General features: G+C 36.3%; 2 protein-coding genes and 1 long non-coding RNA gene across 4 annotated transcripts; all 3 read right to left on the bottom strand.

The window, feature by feature from the left end:
* Positions 1–619: 619 nt before the first annotated feature.
* LOC118491612 lies at positions 620–2,331 on the bottom strand. The gene is made up of 4 exons (XM_035989510.1): positions 2,127–2,331; positions 1,475–2,052; positions 1,118–1,342; positions 620–853 (listed from the first exon to the last, which is right to left on the bottom strand). The coding sequence occupies exons 1-4, from the start codon at positions 2,323–2,325 to the stop codon at positions 620–622; spliced, it is 1,236 nt and encodes a 411-aa protein (XP_035845403.1). The 5' UTR covers positions 2,326–2,331.
* Positions 2,332–8,178: 5,847 nt separating this feature from the next.
* Positions 8,179–11,209, bottom strand: LOC110940491. Its single transcript, XR_002593251.1, has 4 exons — positions 10,950–11,209; positions 10,398–10,500; positions 8,441–8,835; positions 8,179–8,370 (listed from the first exon to the last, which is right to left on the bottom strand). It is a non-coding gene; the product is annotated as an uncharacterized LOC110940491 (long non-coding RNA).
* Positions 11,210–15,098: 3,889 nt separating this feature from the next.
* LOC110881208 (F-box/FBD/LRR-repeat protein At1g13570) lies at positions 15,099–18,112 on the bottom strand. Of its 2 annotated transcripts, XM_022129546.2 has the most exons (6): positions 18,009–18,112; positions 16,543–17,136; positions 16,363–16,470; positions 16,121–16,282; positions 15,627–16,041; positions 15,099–15,473 (listed from the first exon to the last, which is right to left on the bottom strand). In XM_022129546.2, exons 2-5 carry the CDS (start codon positions 17,101–17,103, stop codon positions 15,748–15,750), a joined length of 1,125 nt encoding a protein of 374 aa, XP_021985238.1. In that variant the 5' UTR covers positions 17,104–17,136; positions 18,009–18,112; the 3' UTR covers positions 15,099–15,473; positions 15,627–15,747. The 2 variants fall into 2 exon arrangements, with proteins under 2 accessions (XP_021985238.1, XP_035831399.1); XM_035975506.1 differs by lacking the exon at positions 18,009–18,112 and having other exon boundaries at positions 16,543–17,955.
* Positions 18,113–18,444: the final 332 nt, after the last annotated feature.

The following is an 18,444-nucleotide window of genomic DNA, read 5'->3' as shown; positions in this document are numbered from 1 at the left end:
GAAAAACAATAGTGTCTCATAGACAGGTTTGAACAGCCTACACCAATCGTTCCTTAAGTCTAAAAATGTACCCAATAAACAGACTTACGAAATCAAACAAATCACAACGAAATAAAAGAAAAGGATAGATACTACGTCTTGATGATAAACACTAAGGCAAAGTGACTGCAGCACTGAACCCTTTAAAGTGTAAAAAACATAAAGACAAAGTAAACAAAGACAAGGCAAGAAAATAAAAATAAACAAGCCCATCAACCAAACATACAAACCAAACCAGAAGCTACCCAGCGTTCAACCAACAGATACTTAGCTTGAAAGGTTAAAGGCTCCAACCCGGCAGCAATCATACAAAAAAAGCTTGAAGGGTTGAAACCCCACAAAACAAACCAAGCAAGTAAAATAAACAAAAACACCAAACCATCATGTCATAGTCAGAAAGGCCATAAAAGACCTTCATTAGATAGTCAAAGCAAGCCCTAGTAACTTGCAGATAAAACTAGTGTCCAACGGCCATAAAGACCTAACCAACCATAGGAACCTTAAGGGTTCCCAAAACCTAAACATTGTTTAAAATATTACAAAACATTAAAGTGTTTGCTAAGAAAGCTACGAATAAATGTCAGTTGCCAGAGGGCTTAGAACCTTCACCCTTAGACTTTTTAGCTTTCTTTGTCTTCTTCCCCTTCACACCTTCTTCACCACCAACCGCAGAGGTTTCCAAACCAGCATCTTTCGAGGTTTCAGGCAGACTGGAAAGGGTATCATCACTGTCCCCGGAGTAAAACCTCTTCCTCGACAAAGAGCCCAAAACCTCAGCACAAACCTTCTCATTCAACCCTTCAGGCTTCAATCCCTGTAAAACAGACAAAGGCTTACCAAAGCAGGAGGATACCTCATGAATATAAGGGTAAGTCAGCCTCTCCATCTGCTCAACAGAAGCCTTGAAAACATCAGAAGCCTCGGGGCGATACATGGGTGACTTCTCCAAAGGTTGCCCAGATTCATGAAGTTTATAGCCAGCAGAAAGGCCTTGATGCTTCCCCAGGTTCAGCAGCTTTGTGTAAACATCACCAAGGGCAGAGTTAAATTCCTTAGAGTGCAAAAGATAAGTCACAACCTGCTGAAACCCATGCTCGATCAACCACTGATTATCCGCAGTCACCTGACCAACGGAAGCCTTCAACCCCTCCTTTTCTTCACGAAAAGCCTTCTGCTGGACAGATAAGGCCTCTCGATCAGCCTTCAACTTCAGCAAATTAGCTTCAAAGCTTTTCTTCAGGTCACCCATCTCAATGGCATGCATCTTCTTCAAATCCTCAATCTCCTTCTTCCAAGCTGCCTCCTTCTCTGCAAACCCAGCCACTTCCTTCTTCATCGATGCAAGGGAGGATTTCATTTTGTCTTTCTTTTTAGAAAAATCCTCATACTCCCGCATCCTTTGGCGAAAGCGTGTAATCCCTTGGGGAAGCATGGCTGCAAGGTTGCAAGTAGTTAAAACCATGCGAGATAACATAGTGTCATCATCCATCTCAGCAATAGCTTCACGAACGGAAGGAGGAGCAAGATGACTAAGAGCATCTTCACAAACAGCAGCATCCTTAAAAGTGTCATCATTCTTAACCAACCAAGAAGGCACATAAGTGCCCTCAGGGTTCAACCCTTCAACGTCCCTGCTCGACGATTCTTGAACAGGGGTAGCAACACCCTTCTTCCCTCGAACCTTCTTACCACGCACAACTAACTCCTTCTCCTTCTCAACCTCTGCCTCAGCCTGATCCTCAGAAACCTCGATGTCATCACTCAAATCCACTGGCTCAGTGGAAGTGGATTGAGGAGTAGCCTTCAGTAAACGACGAGATAACCGGCGAGTTGAAGGCTTGGGAACATTGGACTTGGTAAAACCCTTCACATTCTCAACACTGACATAACCCGAGCCCTCAAACCTCTGCTCAGAGGTCCTCACAACAACATTTTCACCCGGAACAGTCGGAGCATCTTCAAAAACCACATCGGACGTATCGTCACTCTTGATGAAGTCCAAAGCAGACATAACTGCCAAAAAACAAATAAAGAAAATAAGTCACAAACAAAGTAAGACGAAAAGGCATAGGGGAGAAAATGCATACCAAGGCCATTTCTCATCAACACCGGATCCCGATCAACTTTTGCCCAAATATTACTAACCCCTAAAAGCACTAACAAATGTTCGGGAAAAGGACGAACCCTGGAAGGGCACCCCCGAATGGCTGAAAGAAAGGCATCATTTAATTCAGACTCGGAAGGCTCCGGATCGTTGAGAACAGCATCCGGATGCCTCCACACCATTTTGAAAGGAATGAGGGATTCAGAAACCCAGAAAAACGTATTCTTCCATGATCCAAGGGTCGTAACCATGGAGGAAACAAGACAAGTTTCAACCTTTGTGTTCTCAAAAGTAAACCAATCACCATTTTTGGCTAACCGGAAGAACCTCCGAAAGAGCAACAATGAAGGATCATAACCTAAAGCACGACACAGCACTTCAAAGTGCAAAACCCTAGCCATTCCTTTCGGATGTACTTGCCCAAAAGACACTCGATAATACTCAAGCACATTTAGAACAAAAAACGAAAAAGGGTAACGAAGATTAGACCACTCAAAATGCCGACAGTACAAAGCAATAAAACCAGGAATCGGTTTGTCAATGGAAGCATCGCAAGCAGGGGCGGTTGGATTAAACTGTTTATCAATACCATGTTCAAGACAAAACAGGTCTACCTCCTCTTGTGTCAATCGAGAAAATGACCTCGCTAAATCCTTAAGGGCACCCATGATCGGAAAAAGTAAAAGTGAAAATGGAGAAGAAACTAACCTGAGAAGAGGAAAACGGTGAATGATTGCAAAGAAAATGAAGAAACTTTACAATAGTTAAAACAAATAAGAGAGTAAAGTAGGGGCATTAAAGGTAAATAAGTAACTTCTGCCAATCCGCCGCCTGACACATGTCCAATCAACTGTCAAATCGATTAAATTTCAAAATTCAAAAAAGTAACCGCCTCAAACCCTTCAAGCCTCTAAACAACGAACCCTTGAAGCCTTTACAAGACATGCATAAAAGTCAGAAGTCTTTGAGCATAATACCCCAAAAACCTCTGACTTGGGGGGCTGACGACGGGGGTAGCCCAAAGACAAATAAAATCACTAATATGCAAAGAGCTTAAAAGGTTGAAAGGTTCATCGGATGAAAAGCTGTATAATGAGTGAATCGAGGAACAGTAACTAGTCATGTCCACCAACTCATCTCACCAACTCACGCTCACCAACTCACAAAGTCAGAGCAGGTCTGTACAGGCACACCCTATTAACCAGGGGTCCAAAGCCTTGAACCCCAAAAGGGGAAACCCTCCATAAGCAAACAGGTTCCACTAGTATAATCCATACCATTTCGAGAGATGTCTTCCACTATAAGAAGACAGCTCGAAGACACTTCCTGGACATTCCGAAAAGCAGAGATTCCTTAATCTCTTGTCATTCAAGAGTTCTTTGTCACCTCCAAAGTACTCTTCATCAGATTCATCTCATTTGCTTTCTTTTCTGGATTCGAGCTAGTCTCGAAGAAAGAACTTCAAAGCAAATATCTCAATCATACTAGTGAACCTCCTTCCACGTTTTGCAAACGTGGAGGGACCCCGCGACCTGCGTTAGGCAAAACTGAACCCTTCAGCCCTTTTGCCTGACCAGCTAAGCTACCATCCTTGGTCCCGTGTTTGTTGCATCAACAGCTTCTAATCGTAAGAATGGTACTAAAGCTTCCGAAAAAACCCACTAAAAAAAAAAACCTAAACACCCACCACGGAGGGGGGGGGGGACTCTATAAATTCTTCTTAGACTTCTTACAATTAGGAGCCTTTATAGAATAACTTAACCCTATACATAACATATTAATGATTAATATGCTATGTCGGTAGGCCAATTCGATATAGTCATGTGTCAGTATTTGGTTGGCTAACAATAATTTTACTCCTTTAATCCTTAACTTTATTAATATACATGTTTAGTTTTTCTACTTTAACTTTCTTAATATACATGTTAATCCACTTAGTCTCTCTACTTTAACTTTTCTAATATACATGTTTAGCCCCTCTACTTTTATTCCTTTTAATATTTCGCCTTTTAGTGTTTTTTCTCGCCAACGTGACAAACCAAACCGACTCCAACTGAACAACATCGTTACCAGTATCAGTATTATCAGAACCGCTTTTTTTTTTTCGTTTAGTATTTCGCCTTATAGTGTTTTTTCGATAGATATATTGACTTTTCGATGTTCTTTTCTTATGATTTTACGTTATCTCTTCCACTTGCTATACCGAGTGTCGGTACTGTACTGATAATCAAACTTCCGCCAAGATAAAACAACTAGTTTTTTTAATTAAATCACTAATCAGAACTCTTTTCCATTCTTTCTACTTGTAAATTTCGGCCCGCTCCCCATGGGTTGTCATCTAAATTTAAAAAAAAAAAAAATCATGCCTCATGATTTAATTATTTTTTCTTGAAGTTGGATACCTTGTCATCTTTCAAACCATCCAATATCAATCCCATTATGGCTTGGCCTACCCACAAATTACCATTTATTCGGCAATGAATACAACTCACTCGTTGAGTCTCTTTGCATAATGGTTAAAGCGCCTAACCGGCCTTATGAAATGGAAAGAGACTGGAAGGGGTTAGTTATCAATAATGGGTTATTTAATCATATTTTAGTGCCTTAGTGGTAAGAGGCGGGTGTAAATATAAATACTATAAATTAACATGGCGCAACGTTCGTGTATGATTTAACGATTTTACGTTTCGTTTTACGCTTAGTTTTAAATTTTGTGAGTTAACATGACGCAGCGTGTGTGTGGTTCAATGTTTTTACGTCGTATATTTTTTTCCGTTTGAAAGGTTCCACATAACGTGCGAGTCATAGATCGGCTTAGTTATTATTTTCTATGTTTTGTGTTTCGGTCTATTTTCTTAACATCAATACGCAACAACTTCAGTATTGGTGGCCGTTTGCGCTAGTGTGGCATTGATGCTATTTATTACGGTTTTACGCCCTGCCACAATGCGAAGGTGCTTAATTCTAGTTTTAACTATTTAGCCAAAAAAAAGGAACGGGTAGAACGGTTTAAAACTAAGAAAAGCATAGCCAAGCATTTACAACCTACAAATTATCCATATATATAAATTCATAACATTATAGTGCCTCTTTTGTTTTATAGAACGGTTTAAGACTTTTTTTTTTTTTTTTTTTTTTGCATAATAGATTTTAGGAATTTTCATTTTTTATTAAAATGCTTTGGGTTTTTTTGGTCATTACAGTTAAATAAGTTTAGTTTTTTTTTATTATTTTTTTTTTACATTTTTCCTGATTTTTGTTGTCGCTCGTTTGCTACTTAGCACAAGGTTTTTTTCGTTTAGTTACTATTTAGTATGGTTGAGTAGTCAAGTAGAAGTTTGTATTTATGACCACTCGGTTAAGTTGGGTTGATTTGGTTGGCCAAAGATCATACGGGTTGGCATTGATTATTAAAATGACCATACAAGTCAATTGAGTCGTTATTAATAAATAAAATGACCACACGAGTAAAATGGATTGGTTTTATAATAATGGTATGGGTAATAGAGATCACAAGGATCACAAATGATATTAACATGTTGCAATAAGGATCATTTATGTTGATCCATAGACCCAACGGGTCTAACATGTTGGAAATAATGATCTCAAGGATCAAACATGTCGTTATAGAATCATAAGAGTCAATAAAATTGGGGAAAAATTCACAACCTGGTGATGGTTGGTTAAAGGATTTATGTGTGTTTGTTAAACATGAGGGATTAACGTGTACAATATGGGAAGCAAATTGGGTTAGTAAATAAGAAAGTTTAGTAAGTGAACGACCTGATGCTTTGAGTTGGGTGTTCGTAATGGCCATGACGCTTACTGTTATGGCCATAGCATCATCAGGTTTTGCAATAATGATTTTAATCCGTCTTTGGGGTAATCTAACATACCTTTGGAGTATTTGGAAGCAAATCATAAGATTCACCCGAGTTTAATAGACGGGTAATTTATTAAGGGTATTAAGACTAGTTTGTTAAAAAAAATTGACTGATGTCATTGTTAACTTTTTTTTTTTTTGGAAAATCTTCGTCTTGTGAGTGCATTTTGTATGTCCATAGTTAGAAATCTGTCAGTATTTGTAACATTTAAAGTCTTGAGTCTGTATAATACCGGACAGAGGTTTCGCTAGGTGTCGTTAGGCAATGTCAAGTCAGTATACAGTACGACACGATGCGAAGAAACTGAACAAGATTAGAGGTGATATCATTAAATAATTAAATAATGATGACATCATAGAATATAACAACTCATATTATATGGTTTCTGCATGGTATAATCAACTAATTACAGATGAAGACATGCAATCGTACGAATCAGGTTTGGTATTTCACACGGATTGGGATTCTAGGTTCGTACGAACCGGAGCTTGCATGGAAGTTTGTACGAACCGGAGTATACATGTTGGTACAAACCCACAACACCTATAAATAGTCAACATGCTCATTCGTAACTCACACATCCCAGAGACACATCAGAGAGTGCATTCGTACATAACACACATCAACTGTTCTTAACAGATCTTCATCAACATCATACAAGACACGCCCGGTTTCATTATGATTATTAGATTGAGTATTCTTGTGTTAGATCGAGTCGAAACTCTGTCCGGTTGTCGTTTGGTCGGTAATAAAACTACGTTTATTTACGTTTTCACACACGATTACGATTCGATTTAACGGATTTCGCACGTTAAATCGAATTCATCGCAGAACTAGTGATCATTTACGATCCGATCCTGAACTCACACATCTTGAAGGCAGAAGCTTAATCACATCATGGAGTTTCACAACCAAAACACATTCTTAACTTTCGTAGTTGCCTATTGTAAAGTTAGTAAACTTTTGGGTCATGTCGTTTGTAAATCAAATGGATTGTGTAGGAAACTTTTAACAAACATTGTAATAGATTTTAAACATTGGTCAACTTACCAAATTCAAATTATTATTTCAAATAAACTTACTAAATTCAGTATCTTCAAAGATGGGCATTGGGATAGAAGATGAATAATCGAACTTGTAGTTGTCGTCACATCATCCGCAAGCAGGTTTGTTAGGCTCGGAAACCCATTGAACTAGGGTTTCCAAATAAGCTCACAACATATGAGACGTAAGTCAGTCAACTTCTCCGGCTGAAAGACGCATGAAAGTAGCTTAAACTCCATCATCATTATTTGTCAGTTTCTTTAAAGTGTTTTTTTGGCGAGGTATGATAGTATCTGGTCAATCTTCACACACGTCACATCAGCATCCACCTTAATAGTAAACTCCATGACTGGCCCTTCGTGGTTTAGGAGTGTTTGATAGATAGCAGAAAAGAATCTGCTTCGACGTGTCATCAGTCTACGATCACTTTGGACATCATTATAGGTCTGCTCCAGAGCAGTTAGCTCGCCATCCCCTGCAACCTGAAACTTATTCTCATCAGATTTGGTATTTTGGTCCAGTGATGCATCCACTCCTTGGACAGGATGCTGGTCCTTGCCGCCTCATCAATCAGAAAAAGACACAAAATATTTTGTATTATGGCTGGAGGAAGTTGCTTGAACCTGTCCTGCTCCATCTAGTATAACAACTGCAAAATTAGCAAGCTCTGTTAGTTACATAAAGAAAAAGAAGAATAGGTAAGATTTGAACTGTCGATGTTTTACAATACAAAATCATCACATAGTGAAGTGGAATTGACACAAAATTAATCATATTGAGTTCGATATGTTACAACAACTTTCTTAATTTCATTTTGCACACAGTATTGACAATATCATGGGGATATTAAGTGGAATTGATACTAATTTAACTCTAATCAGGCTACAAGAACTTCATGCGATTTTATTTTGCACTAATTTTGACAAACTTTGATACGAAATTAACCCTAATCAGGTAGTTAGGTTACAACAACTTCGTTTAATTTCATTAAGCACATAGTATCTTTTCCGGTTTAAATGTCTACACATGCTGTGTAAGATTGTAATCCAAGTGGTAACAACTTTTAATTTTGAAAACACTCTAGAGCTCTAAAGATGCTATCAGAACTCGAAAACATATCATCGATATCTAATTGAATATACAATTAAGATGATTGAATATAGACTGTGTTATCATCAATAATATCTCTCGAACAATAAAACAAAGGATTGAACCAAATTTGAATATGGACTGTGTTATCATCAGTAGTATCTATGCCTCCGCATCGGCAGCGCCGCCACCACCTCCACCTCCGGCAAACTGAAATGAAATGAAATCAAATGAAAATTGAATGTAACATAAGGCATTTAAAATGAATTACGAGACGTACCTCATCCTTCACGCCATCACCGACCTCACCGGAAACCTCACACTCCCTTGAGCAGCCTCGAAATCAGAAACTTCTGATCCTCAGTGCAGTTACCATACAGATAGAGATACAGCAGAAACATGCGCTTGTTCTAAAGAAACGCAAATTATATCAACATGCAATCAACAACCTAGATCTGATATCCTCTTCTGGATGATCACGAGGACCGCTGCAATAGATGCACTCAGTTCATACTACGAAAACTCTGATATGCTCCTTCTCCATATCCGCTACCAATCTTGTGGAACAATTCTTCTTATGATCAACAATCATACTTTTCCCCTCTAAATAATTTCTACGCACCATTTACAGCGGTACTTTTTGTCCACATGAGTATTACGAACATTGTCAACGATCTCCATTGTCGAATTACGATTTGCAGAAGAGGAAAGACGATTTAATTGCAAAATATTATAGATATTCAATGTGTAGTTTCATATTTGTATGTATTTTTTGTTGCTTTTAATAACTTTTGTTGTTATATATGTTGTTAGAAATATTGTTGGTTATAGAACATATAAAAATAATCGCAAAATTCCATTACTAAATTGGGCCATGTATGCAAAATAGATCCTGGCGATAGAAAGAGTACTCATCTGGGTTTGTTCAAATATAGAAAAAAAAAAGAAAAAAAAATGAATTTAATGAAACATGGAAGAAGAAAATGAGATTTTTCCTCTAGAACTCATGAGCCCACTAACTTTTTGATAAAACTGGAGTTGTTAACCGGAAGAGATATGGGCCAAATAAGCAACGCCTTCTTTCAAATTATAATAGTAAAATTGGAGTTGATGAGTTGAAAAACAACTCATGAGCTCAGGCTCGACTAGTTTACACCCAAACAATAATAATACAAATCAGGACCTCTCCATTCTCTCTCAACTCAGTCGTTTAATTTATGTAGACCTATTAACAAACAAATAATGTAGGTTAAGTAACCTGTAACCCAATCCAAATGTTTGATGTAAGCAAACTCTTTTACCCCAAATAAGCTTATTTATTCGGGGCTATAGGTCCAATCATGTAATGAATTGAATTTGTAGTTCAATGTCCAATTAGGTTTATACAGTCAATTGTATCTAATATGAACATTATAGGTGATTGATCGACGAAACAATTGGTTACATAGTTAGGGAATTTCCTTTCAGTATTCGGTTATTAGAAATAACCGGTTTTGACTGTTTGACCAATAAAAAACAATTTTAAATCAAAATTTGAATACTCCAAAGTCATAAATCAATTAGTAAATTGCCAAAAAAATTAAATCAAAACAAAAAACATTAAAGAGATTGAATGAATACTTGTTATGCGGATCTTATTAGTGAGATCCGTCAGCTATAAATGATAATATTAGGTACAAATGGATGTAAAAACCTAATTGGACATTTAAATACAACTATCACACTTCAAATCAACATCTAACAGGACCTAAAACCCTAATTGGACATGAAATCACAATTACGACACTTCAAATCAAATCAGCATCCAGTCAGACCTTAACACCTAATTAGACATGAAAATATAGTTACCATTCAGATCTACATCTAGTTGGACCTAAAATCATAATTAGACATGAAAATACAGTCATCCTTCAGCTATTTACACCTAAAACCCTAATTGAACATGAAATTACAATTACCGCACTTCAAATCTGGACCTAAAAAACTAATTAGACATGAATATACAGTTATCCTTCAAATCTGCATCTAACGAGACCTAAAAACCTAATTGAACATTGAAATACAACTATGGTACTTCCAATCGGCATCTAAAACCCTAATTGAACATGAAATTACAATTACGACACTTCAAATCAACATCCAATTAGCTCAAGCTTTCTCAAAACAACACACGCCTAGAGCGTTTGCTCATTTAAGGCGAGTAACAAACAAGTTATAAATATAAATAAGTTGCATACCTAGAGCGTTTGCTCATTTCCGGTACTTCCACATTTAAAGCTTAGAAACACGTCATATGTGCTACCATTATCCTCGACGTACACAAGGAAGAAGTGGAAGCAACTGAAGAACCAAATAGGAAGAAAATCAAACGTCATGAAGGTTTATATGTTCTATCTCTAATAAAAGAGGCGTGGTGGTTTAAATTTATTACAAAGATAAAGCAACTCAATTATGGGGTTTTATTGAATATATAATTCAACTTAGCGGTGATCAAGATCAGATTATCCAAATTTCGGAGGTTATCCGAAAACTTCGAATAATGGATTTCAATATCCGAATCCAAATATGATATTTCGAATATCCAAATTAAAAAAAATAATAAAATGATGTTGATTGTTAACTTTATCATAATTAAAGAAGATGTTGACAATGTAAATTGCATATTCAAAGATGATGTTGCTTCCTAAATCAAAGAATAGTGTCGCTTAACCCCACCACAACCACAAATTAAAAATAAATGAACACTGGGCAAAAGCATGCAATTGACATCGAATCGTAGAAAAACTTACGGTATTAAAAGCGTGACCCAAATTCCCTCTTCGCTCCCAAACTCACAACACTTTTACTTAAAAGAAAAATCACAAAGACAACATGCAATTGACATCGAATCGTAGAAAAACTTATGGTATCAAAAGCGTGACCCAAATTCCCTCTTCGCTCCCAAACTCACAACACTTTTTCTTAAAAGAAAAACAAATTAAACATTAACAAATGGAGGAGGAAACAGATGTAGCTCTTCTCTTTCTCTCTAAAGCAAAATTTATGGTCAAAGGTCAAGCCTGAAAAAACAAACAACAAGAATTGTACACACCAAATCGTATAAATAGCAAAAGTACTGGTAGGGTCTAATAAGCATGGGATGTACCCCTGAAAAAGCACTCTCATTCATTATTTGCCTCCTGGTCAAACTTTCATTTTCAGCCATTGGATCAGTTTAATAATTCAAAAACTCTAAGACGTGTTTAAATAAAAACAACAAAATTTTGAGAAACCATTTGAAGTAAATGAGAACCACATTATTGTAGTTTAATACAATGTTTTAAAAACCGGTAAATACCGGCCGGTTATAACGGTATTACCATTTCCAGATTTAAATCCGGTACGAAACACCCCTGTAGATAAGTGAAATGACATAAGGTTTGTACCGGTGGTAAAATCCGGTATACCAGTTTGAAACGTAATACTGATACCGGCCCAGGGTTATTTTAGTTTGGGTTGTTATTTATTTTTATTATATATGTTACTTATCTTAATTTTTATATATTATGATTATTCGTAACTAAAAGTTCTTATTTAATATTGTATGAAACGAAAATAATTATCCTCTGGTTGATGAGGATGACGATAATAGTGAATTTCATCTTTTATGCGATCGTGAACTTGATGTATACAACACTCAAATGGCTTAAACATATGGTACACTTTCATTTAAAAGTGCTTGTTGGAATATTGATCAGTGATTTTCGATTATCTTTTGGATTATTTTTTATAATGGATTTACTTTTGGATCATCTTTTAATATGTAATTAGGGCTGGCAATTTTACACGAATACACGACACGAACCTACACGAAGTTAACAAGTATTGTGTACCAAACAGGTAGACACGAGATTACCTGTTAATTTTCGTGTATAAACATGTTAAATACCTGTTTACCTGTTAATACCCGTTAGTACACGATAAGAAATTAAATTAAATAAAACTCATCAGCCATGTACGTGTGGTTCCTTAATTATTTTCTATTTTCATTCCTCATTCAATTCAAAAAAATAAAACCCTAAACTCCCTCTGTAACTCTTAGATAGCATGTCGTGTTCGTGTTTTTGTTCATGTTAACAAGTATTAACAAGTAATTTTCGTGTATATCGTGTCGTGTTCGTATTCGTGTTTGAAAAAAAGGACACGAAAAGTTATCGTGTCGTGTTCGTGTATGAGATCTCGTGTATCGTGTCTTATCGTGTATGGGTATACACCATATGCCAACCCTATATGTATCATGCATTTTTGGATTAACTTTTGAGCTGATGTTGTAATTTATGAAATTATAGAGTTAGCTAGACAACCCGGTTGAACCGCTCGGTACAACCTGGTTCAACTGGTAGAACCATTTTTTAGCCTAGTCTGGTTTGATTTGAAAACCGGTTTTTAAAACATTGGTTTAATATGCTTTATTAAAAACTTTTAGCAATTATATTTTCTTAATTATGGTTAAACTTCATCTCACAACTTAATTTAATGCAAAATACACTACATGTATACATATATTGAAGAGTAAAAGGCTCGGATGCTCCCCCTTGTGGTTTGGTAAAATAACATCTATAGTTCTCAACTTTTAAAAATTACATGTATGCTCCTTGTGGTTTGTTTATTTGTTACTCGGATAGTCCCCAAAGTGAATTGAGGTTAGTTTTTCCTGTTAAGTATATGTAAAATGACTAAGATACCGTTAATGAAAAAAAAAACTAATTAAGTATGTAATAAATATATTATATATTATGGGCCCCACTTATCATGGATATAAATATAGGGTCATGATTTAGAGAAAACGATGGAAAGTGTGAGAACAGTGAGAACGCTTATAGATCGTCCGATCAAAACAATCTATCGACTAGATTGGCGCGGTGGCGTTTTCGTAAATAAAACGAATTCTATTAAGTGGACGCGCTTCATTAAGGGTAAAAGGGTCTTTACACTTCTATAACAAAATACCAAACTAATGAATAAAACGCCATTACGGGCCAAAACACATCCCTATATAAACAAAACATCCCAGACATAAAAACACCCCCCCCCCCAACCTGAAACGCCATATTTTCTACTATATACCATTCATCTTACGAACGCCAAATCCCCAAAACATCAAAGACACCTACTCAAAAACGCCATATTTTACTATATACCAATCATCTTAGAAAACGCCAAAACACTCAAACATCAAAGATTCCAAAAAATCGACGTTTCTTGATACAATATTTCCTCACTAAAACACCAAAAATGGCAAATATCGTTTCTTGTATATTCAATATTGTTCTACGCGAAGTTTCGGAGAATGCATTCTTCCCTGGGGTGCTGTGACTCAAATAACATTTTGCTGCATGAGATGGACAAATCATAAACAAAAACAAAAAGATGTTGGTTTCAGACTTATGTCATTATTTGTGTTTTTTGTTATTGATGAATATTATAATGGCCATCGAGCCGGTTAATAGGCCATTAAACCCATCAAGAAGCATTAAAACTTTGGCTCTTTATGCTCGAATCGTGTTCAATGACTTCAAATCTGGAAATCTGTTTATCACCAACACGGGCGCAGATTTCAAATCTAAATATAGCCTGGTATAAACGTCCTGTATACATAGATCTAAAAGTGTTCATCATCACAATTATACTGCTTCTGGATGTTTTACCACCCTATCTTCAATTTTATTTCTTTTCTCTTTTGAATGTTAATTGATCGAAGCTGGTGTCATCCATATATTTTTTTACAATTGTATGCTGAAACGAACATTGTATTTCAATACCAACTAAGTAAATCTGAATATAAATCCCCAAGTTGATGGGCATCTATTATTATGCAAAGAGTGGCAAAATATATGTATATTTTGGTTCCTAAATTATGATAGATTGTCAAAGGTTCTTAACTTCAGTTGAAGTACTTAAACAGAGTCATGTATCTGTAAGGAGAATGAGTTTCACAAGAATAATGCGGGAAAAACGAGGGGGCAAGCGGTGCCGGTTAACAATCGGTGATGAGATTGGGGTGGAGGGGATGAAAAAAATCAACATGGAGATGGTGGTTAGAAGCGGTGGCTCGCATAAATTGAGTATATAGGTCATCAGTTTGCAAGTTGACATATTTTGCACATATTTTGATTAAAGTGTCACATGATTAACCATTTCAAACATATGAACATGTATAAAGCGTGTATAACATGAATGTAAGAAAAATACGAATTTCATTATGATTCAAGTCTCGGATTTTACAACGATTACAATGAAACGACGAATACAAGAATACAAAGTTTTCAAAAATAGAAATACAAGCAACGGTTTCTAATTATGGAAATTACGAAATAGTAGGGCGTTACATACAAAACCACTAACATTGACACGTATAACTGGAGATGTCACCAACTACCACCGCACACCAGCCCTATTATTTTTACTAGTTTGCTTTATTTGAGAAACTGTATCACTTTTCCAGTTTCATTTCAGTAAACATTTTCATATCATATTTGGTCTTTATGATAATAAAAAAGTGTTGGCAAGTGACAATATCAACCCTCAAAATTGACCTGCTCTTACCCAACCCACAACCAATATGTCAAGGGATCCATATCTTTTCTCAAGCTTAGAAATGACATTGCATATATGATAACCAAGGCGGAGGCGGCCAAAGTAGCTAAGCACGAAAAAGCTTGCATCGAGAATCTGCACGTGTTCGTCCCGTTCGCTTTCGATACCTTTGGCGCTCTCACCCCTGACACGGTGCGGTTCCTCAAGCGGGTTCAACAGGTGGTAAGTAGTAACACCGCGCATGTTAAGGGGCAGAATTTTGTGTTTAGCAGGGTAGGATTTGCTATTCAGAAAGGGGTAGCGGCACAGCTTGTTGCCCGTCTACCTGCCATTAGTGTGTAATCGTCTCTGTTTCATGTGAATGACAAGTTGAAAAATATTAATGTAATATAAGAGATCCAAATCTTTTCTCAAGCTTAGAAATGACATTGCAGATGTCACTACCTAACCCTATCATTTATCTACAATATCAATATCATATCCATTTACCACAGTATCCATTTCCCAACTATGGTCAATTTATGCAAGGGTTCTACTTCCCCTGAGTTACAGAAGACTAAAAGAATCAAATTCAAAGTTCAAAGCAATGAATTAGAACCAAACTTCCGTGTATGAGTGAGCATATATGCATATAAAACTACCGATTATTCAGATTGAGCCATATAATCGATCTTTTGTCATGATTAAGAGCTTCATTCCATTGTATCAAACCAATGCCTTTTCATTCTTCAAAGATCCTAAACCAAAAAGAATATGTATCAGAGACCAGCAGCAAAATTAGAAAACCTTTGTTTTACTCTTATTGCAGAAATGAATTTCTTTCTTTTTTTTTTAACTGCAAACACACGCACACCCATAATCTACTCCTTAAATTCCACCAAATGACCTACCATTTTATGGGGAGGGGTAACAGGTAAGAACATATCACTTCAGGGAACAGAGAAACAAGAAGGTTTAACTATGGAGCCGTTTCAGTTTTTTCTAGTCTTACTCCTTTTAAGCTAACTGTGGTTAAAAACGATCAAACTTAAATCCGACTCCGCTTTCAACAGTGATTTCCACCACAGGCGATGCATGTGCGTATGCCGAGTAGCGTCGTACCATATCGGACTCTTCATCCTTAGAAACCTTGTAGCGAAGCAATATCTTCACCATCTTCAGCACAGGTGACTTGGCCAACATATGCGGCAACAAATTCATCATAAAATGCCTCCTGGCCCAAAATTCAATCTCTAATTCATTCAAATGTGCGAACCACATATCTGAATGATTTGTCCATGACCTGAAGCGTAGACTGTGATAGATCTGCAAGAAGTGCAAGTATTAATTGCGTCAGTTTATATGTATTTGTAAACAAACAAGAGGATACATTTATTTTATTTACTTTTAACTTAAGTTTCTCAAGATTCGGGCAGCTTCTCATCAAGAAAAGAAGGCAAGGGATTCTGTCTCCCTGATTTGGAGCACACGCGTCTCTAATACACAAGCATTTAAGGTGGACTAATGCGATTGGAAGCTTGTTTGGAACTCTACCTTGAGCAAAATCCTTGAACCATAGCAAACACAAGATTAACCAACCATAAGCAAATTTAATCAATTATAGTATATATGAGTGAATAATATTACCGTCATCATTCTAAGACAAATAGACAGATTTTCAATCACGGGTAAACAACCAAATAGCTCAATAAGAGTAAAATCACCAGCAGTTGGCAGACTTCCAACATTAGCATTCTGCAACAACTTACAATAGTCATATTAGATAAAGCCCACAAGGATCGATTTTATATCGTAGTAAGAACTTACCAGAGTGACGATCGTAAGCAACGGGCAACTAGATAGGAAAAGTATAAGCATCCTTTTAGAGATGATTACATTTCCCATGTATAAGTAGGTAAGGCTACCAAATCCATTGAATGTTGGTTGAACATCAAGACGACAACAATAAAGATACAAGTGCGTTAATTGATGCAAGGAGAAAAGAGATTCGGGTAACGGACAGTACCGGCCATAACACATGTCAAGTGTTAATTTCGTGAGGGTATTGTTGTTTCTTGACAAAAAATTATCCATTATATGGTCAAATTCAACACAAGGTGGGTCCTTTGCATGCATTGATAGAGAAAACTCATGTATTGGACCCTGATGCATTGAAATAACTTGGTTAAGCTTTTCTATACTTAACCGTTCCTTGAGCCCATCATCATCCCTTGATGCTTTAACCGCATCTTCAATAAACGCAAGTTTGGGAATTGTGGTCCAGTGGTACTTCCATTCCCTAGAAAGGATACTTGTTCTTACTGCCTCTTTTGTTGGTAGAAGACATAAGATAATTTCTATTATGGGTTGAGGAAGATTGCTGATCATATCAAACTATTCTTTGTGAATAAGTGCTAAATGCTGCAGAAAAATGTAATATCAATTTAAGACATTAAATACGTCTGGCCTAATACATTTATTTATGGTTTAAAAAAACGGTTGAAGTGTGCGAAGCGCCCAAAAAACGAGTCTCTATTTTGTATGTGCGCCTCATAAAAGTTGCGCCTCAGGGAGTTATGATGTTTGTTTTTTACCTTTTGTGTCAATTTCAAACAATTCATGTCTTTTTATATGTGTTTTTGATAAAATTAGTTAGCATTTTATTTTTTATAAGATATATAATTTTTATATTTATTTTTTAATTCCGCCCCGGGCTTACGCCTCTTACTTGATCTCGAGGAGGCATTTTAAACCTTTAACAATTCAAAGAAAAAAGTTGTAGCCTTTCTCATGGTAACTAAATCTTAAATCCAAGTCTTTTGCATAGCAGTGGGCTTGGATTTCGGTAATAAAATACAATACCATAATGAAGTAATCAAGATTCAAGTTTCATTGTCCGACTACCTGCCATTGCTTTGTAATTGTCATTTTTCGTGTGAAATGATATTGTTAAGGTGTACCAGTTAAAAAAAAATTCCTATCTAACTTGAAAAAAAAAAACTAGCAACTTCCTTATGTACAAACTCCTCGTTAGAAGGCCTCCAAGTAAACAATTCTTTCTTACAAACTGGACCTTTGGGTTTTTTTTTTTTTCAATGATGATGATTCAGAATTGACGCAAACCCTAACCTAAAAATCGAAGAAGATAATCTAAAAGTTGCGATGTTAGTTCCGTATATCAGTTATTTACTTATTTTACCAAACAATTCTTCCTTGAGAACGATGATTTCGTTTAATTCAGAATTTACGCGAACTTAGAAACCCTAACCAAAAAAATCGAAAGACAAACCTACCTGATAATCTTCAGCAGATTGACAGTCAGATGCTTAGCCTTCACCGTTTACGCGTTGCTATGATATTTATTAGGGCTTCTTGTCAAAGTTTCACTAGTGGTCTCTATGTTTGAGAAAGTACAGATCAGTCCTCATACCGTGGTCCCTCACACTAACGGTGAGTTATGTAAAATACCTATCAATACATCTATAATAAGAGTGAGAATCAAATACAAAGTTTATTTTGGTTAGAAAATATAGAAAGCAATAAGATTAGAATATGTGGCAATAATTTAAAATAAAGAGAAAGGGTATTTTAGTCAATCTTATTCTTTTTTTCTTCCTTCTTCTTCCCAGTAACATCAAAACCCATCATTTTCAAAACCCGCCATCTTCAGCCATTTCTTCACTTTCTATCTCAATCATCACTACATAATAGTGCAATTTTCGTCTCCAG

This window comes from Helianthus annuus, chromosome 1, assembly GCF_002127325.2.
Source record: "Helianthus annuus cultivar XRQ/B chromosome 1, HanXRQr2.0-SUNRISE, whole genome shotgun sequence".
Classification (NCBI taxonomy): Eukaryota; Viridiplantae; Streptophyta; class Magnoliopsida; order Asterales; family Asteraceae; genus Helianthus; species Helianthus annuus.
Note: the sequence above shows the minus strand (reverse complement) of the source record. Positions and strands in the feature narration are given on the sequence as shown.

Coding starts and splice junctions, on each gene's coding strand:
- LOC118491612 (XM_035989510.1), bottom strand. CDS start 2,325: ATGGTGTGGAGGCATCCGGATGCTGTTCTCAACGATCCGGAGCCTTCC. Junction 2,053..2,126: donor GTTGATGAGAAATGGCCTTG/GTATGCATTTTC, acceptor GTTTTTTGGCAG/TTATGTCTGCTTTGGACTTC. Junction 854..1,117: donor TCGAGCATGGGTTTCAGCAG/GTTGTGACTTAT, acceptor TCTGTTTTACAG/GGATTGAAGCCTGAAGGGTT.
- LOC110881208 (XM_022129546.2), bottom strand. CDS start 17,103: ATGATCAGCAATCTTCCTCAACCCATAATAGAAATTATCTTATGTCTT. Junction 16,283..16,362: donor TTTGTCTTAGAATGATGACG/GTAATATTATTC, acceptor CTATGGTTCAAG/GATTTTGCTCAAGGTAGAGT. Junction 16,042..16,120: donor TTGAGAAACTTAAGTTAAAA/GTAAATAAAATA, acceptor CACTTCTTGCAG/ATCTATCACAGTCTACGCTT.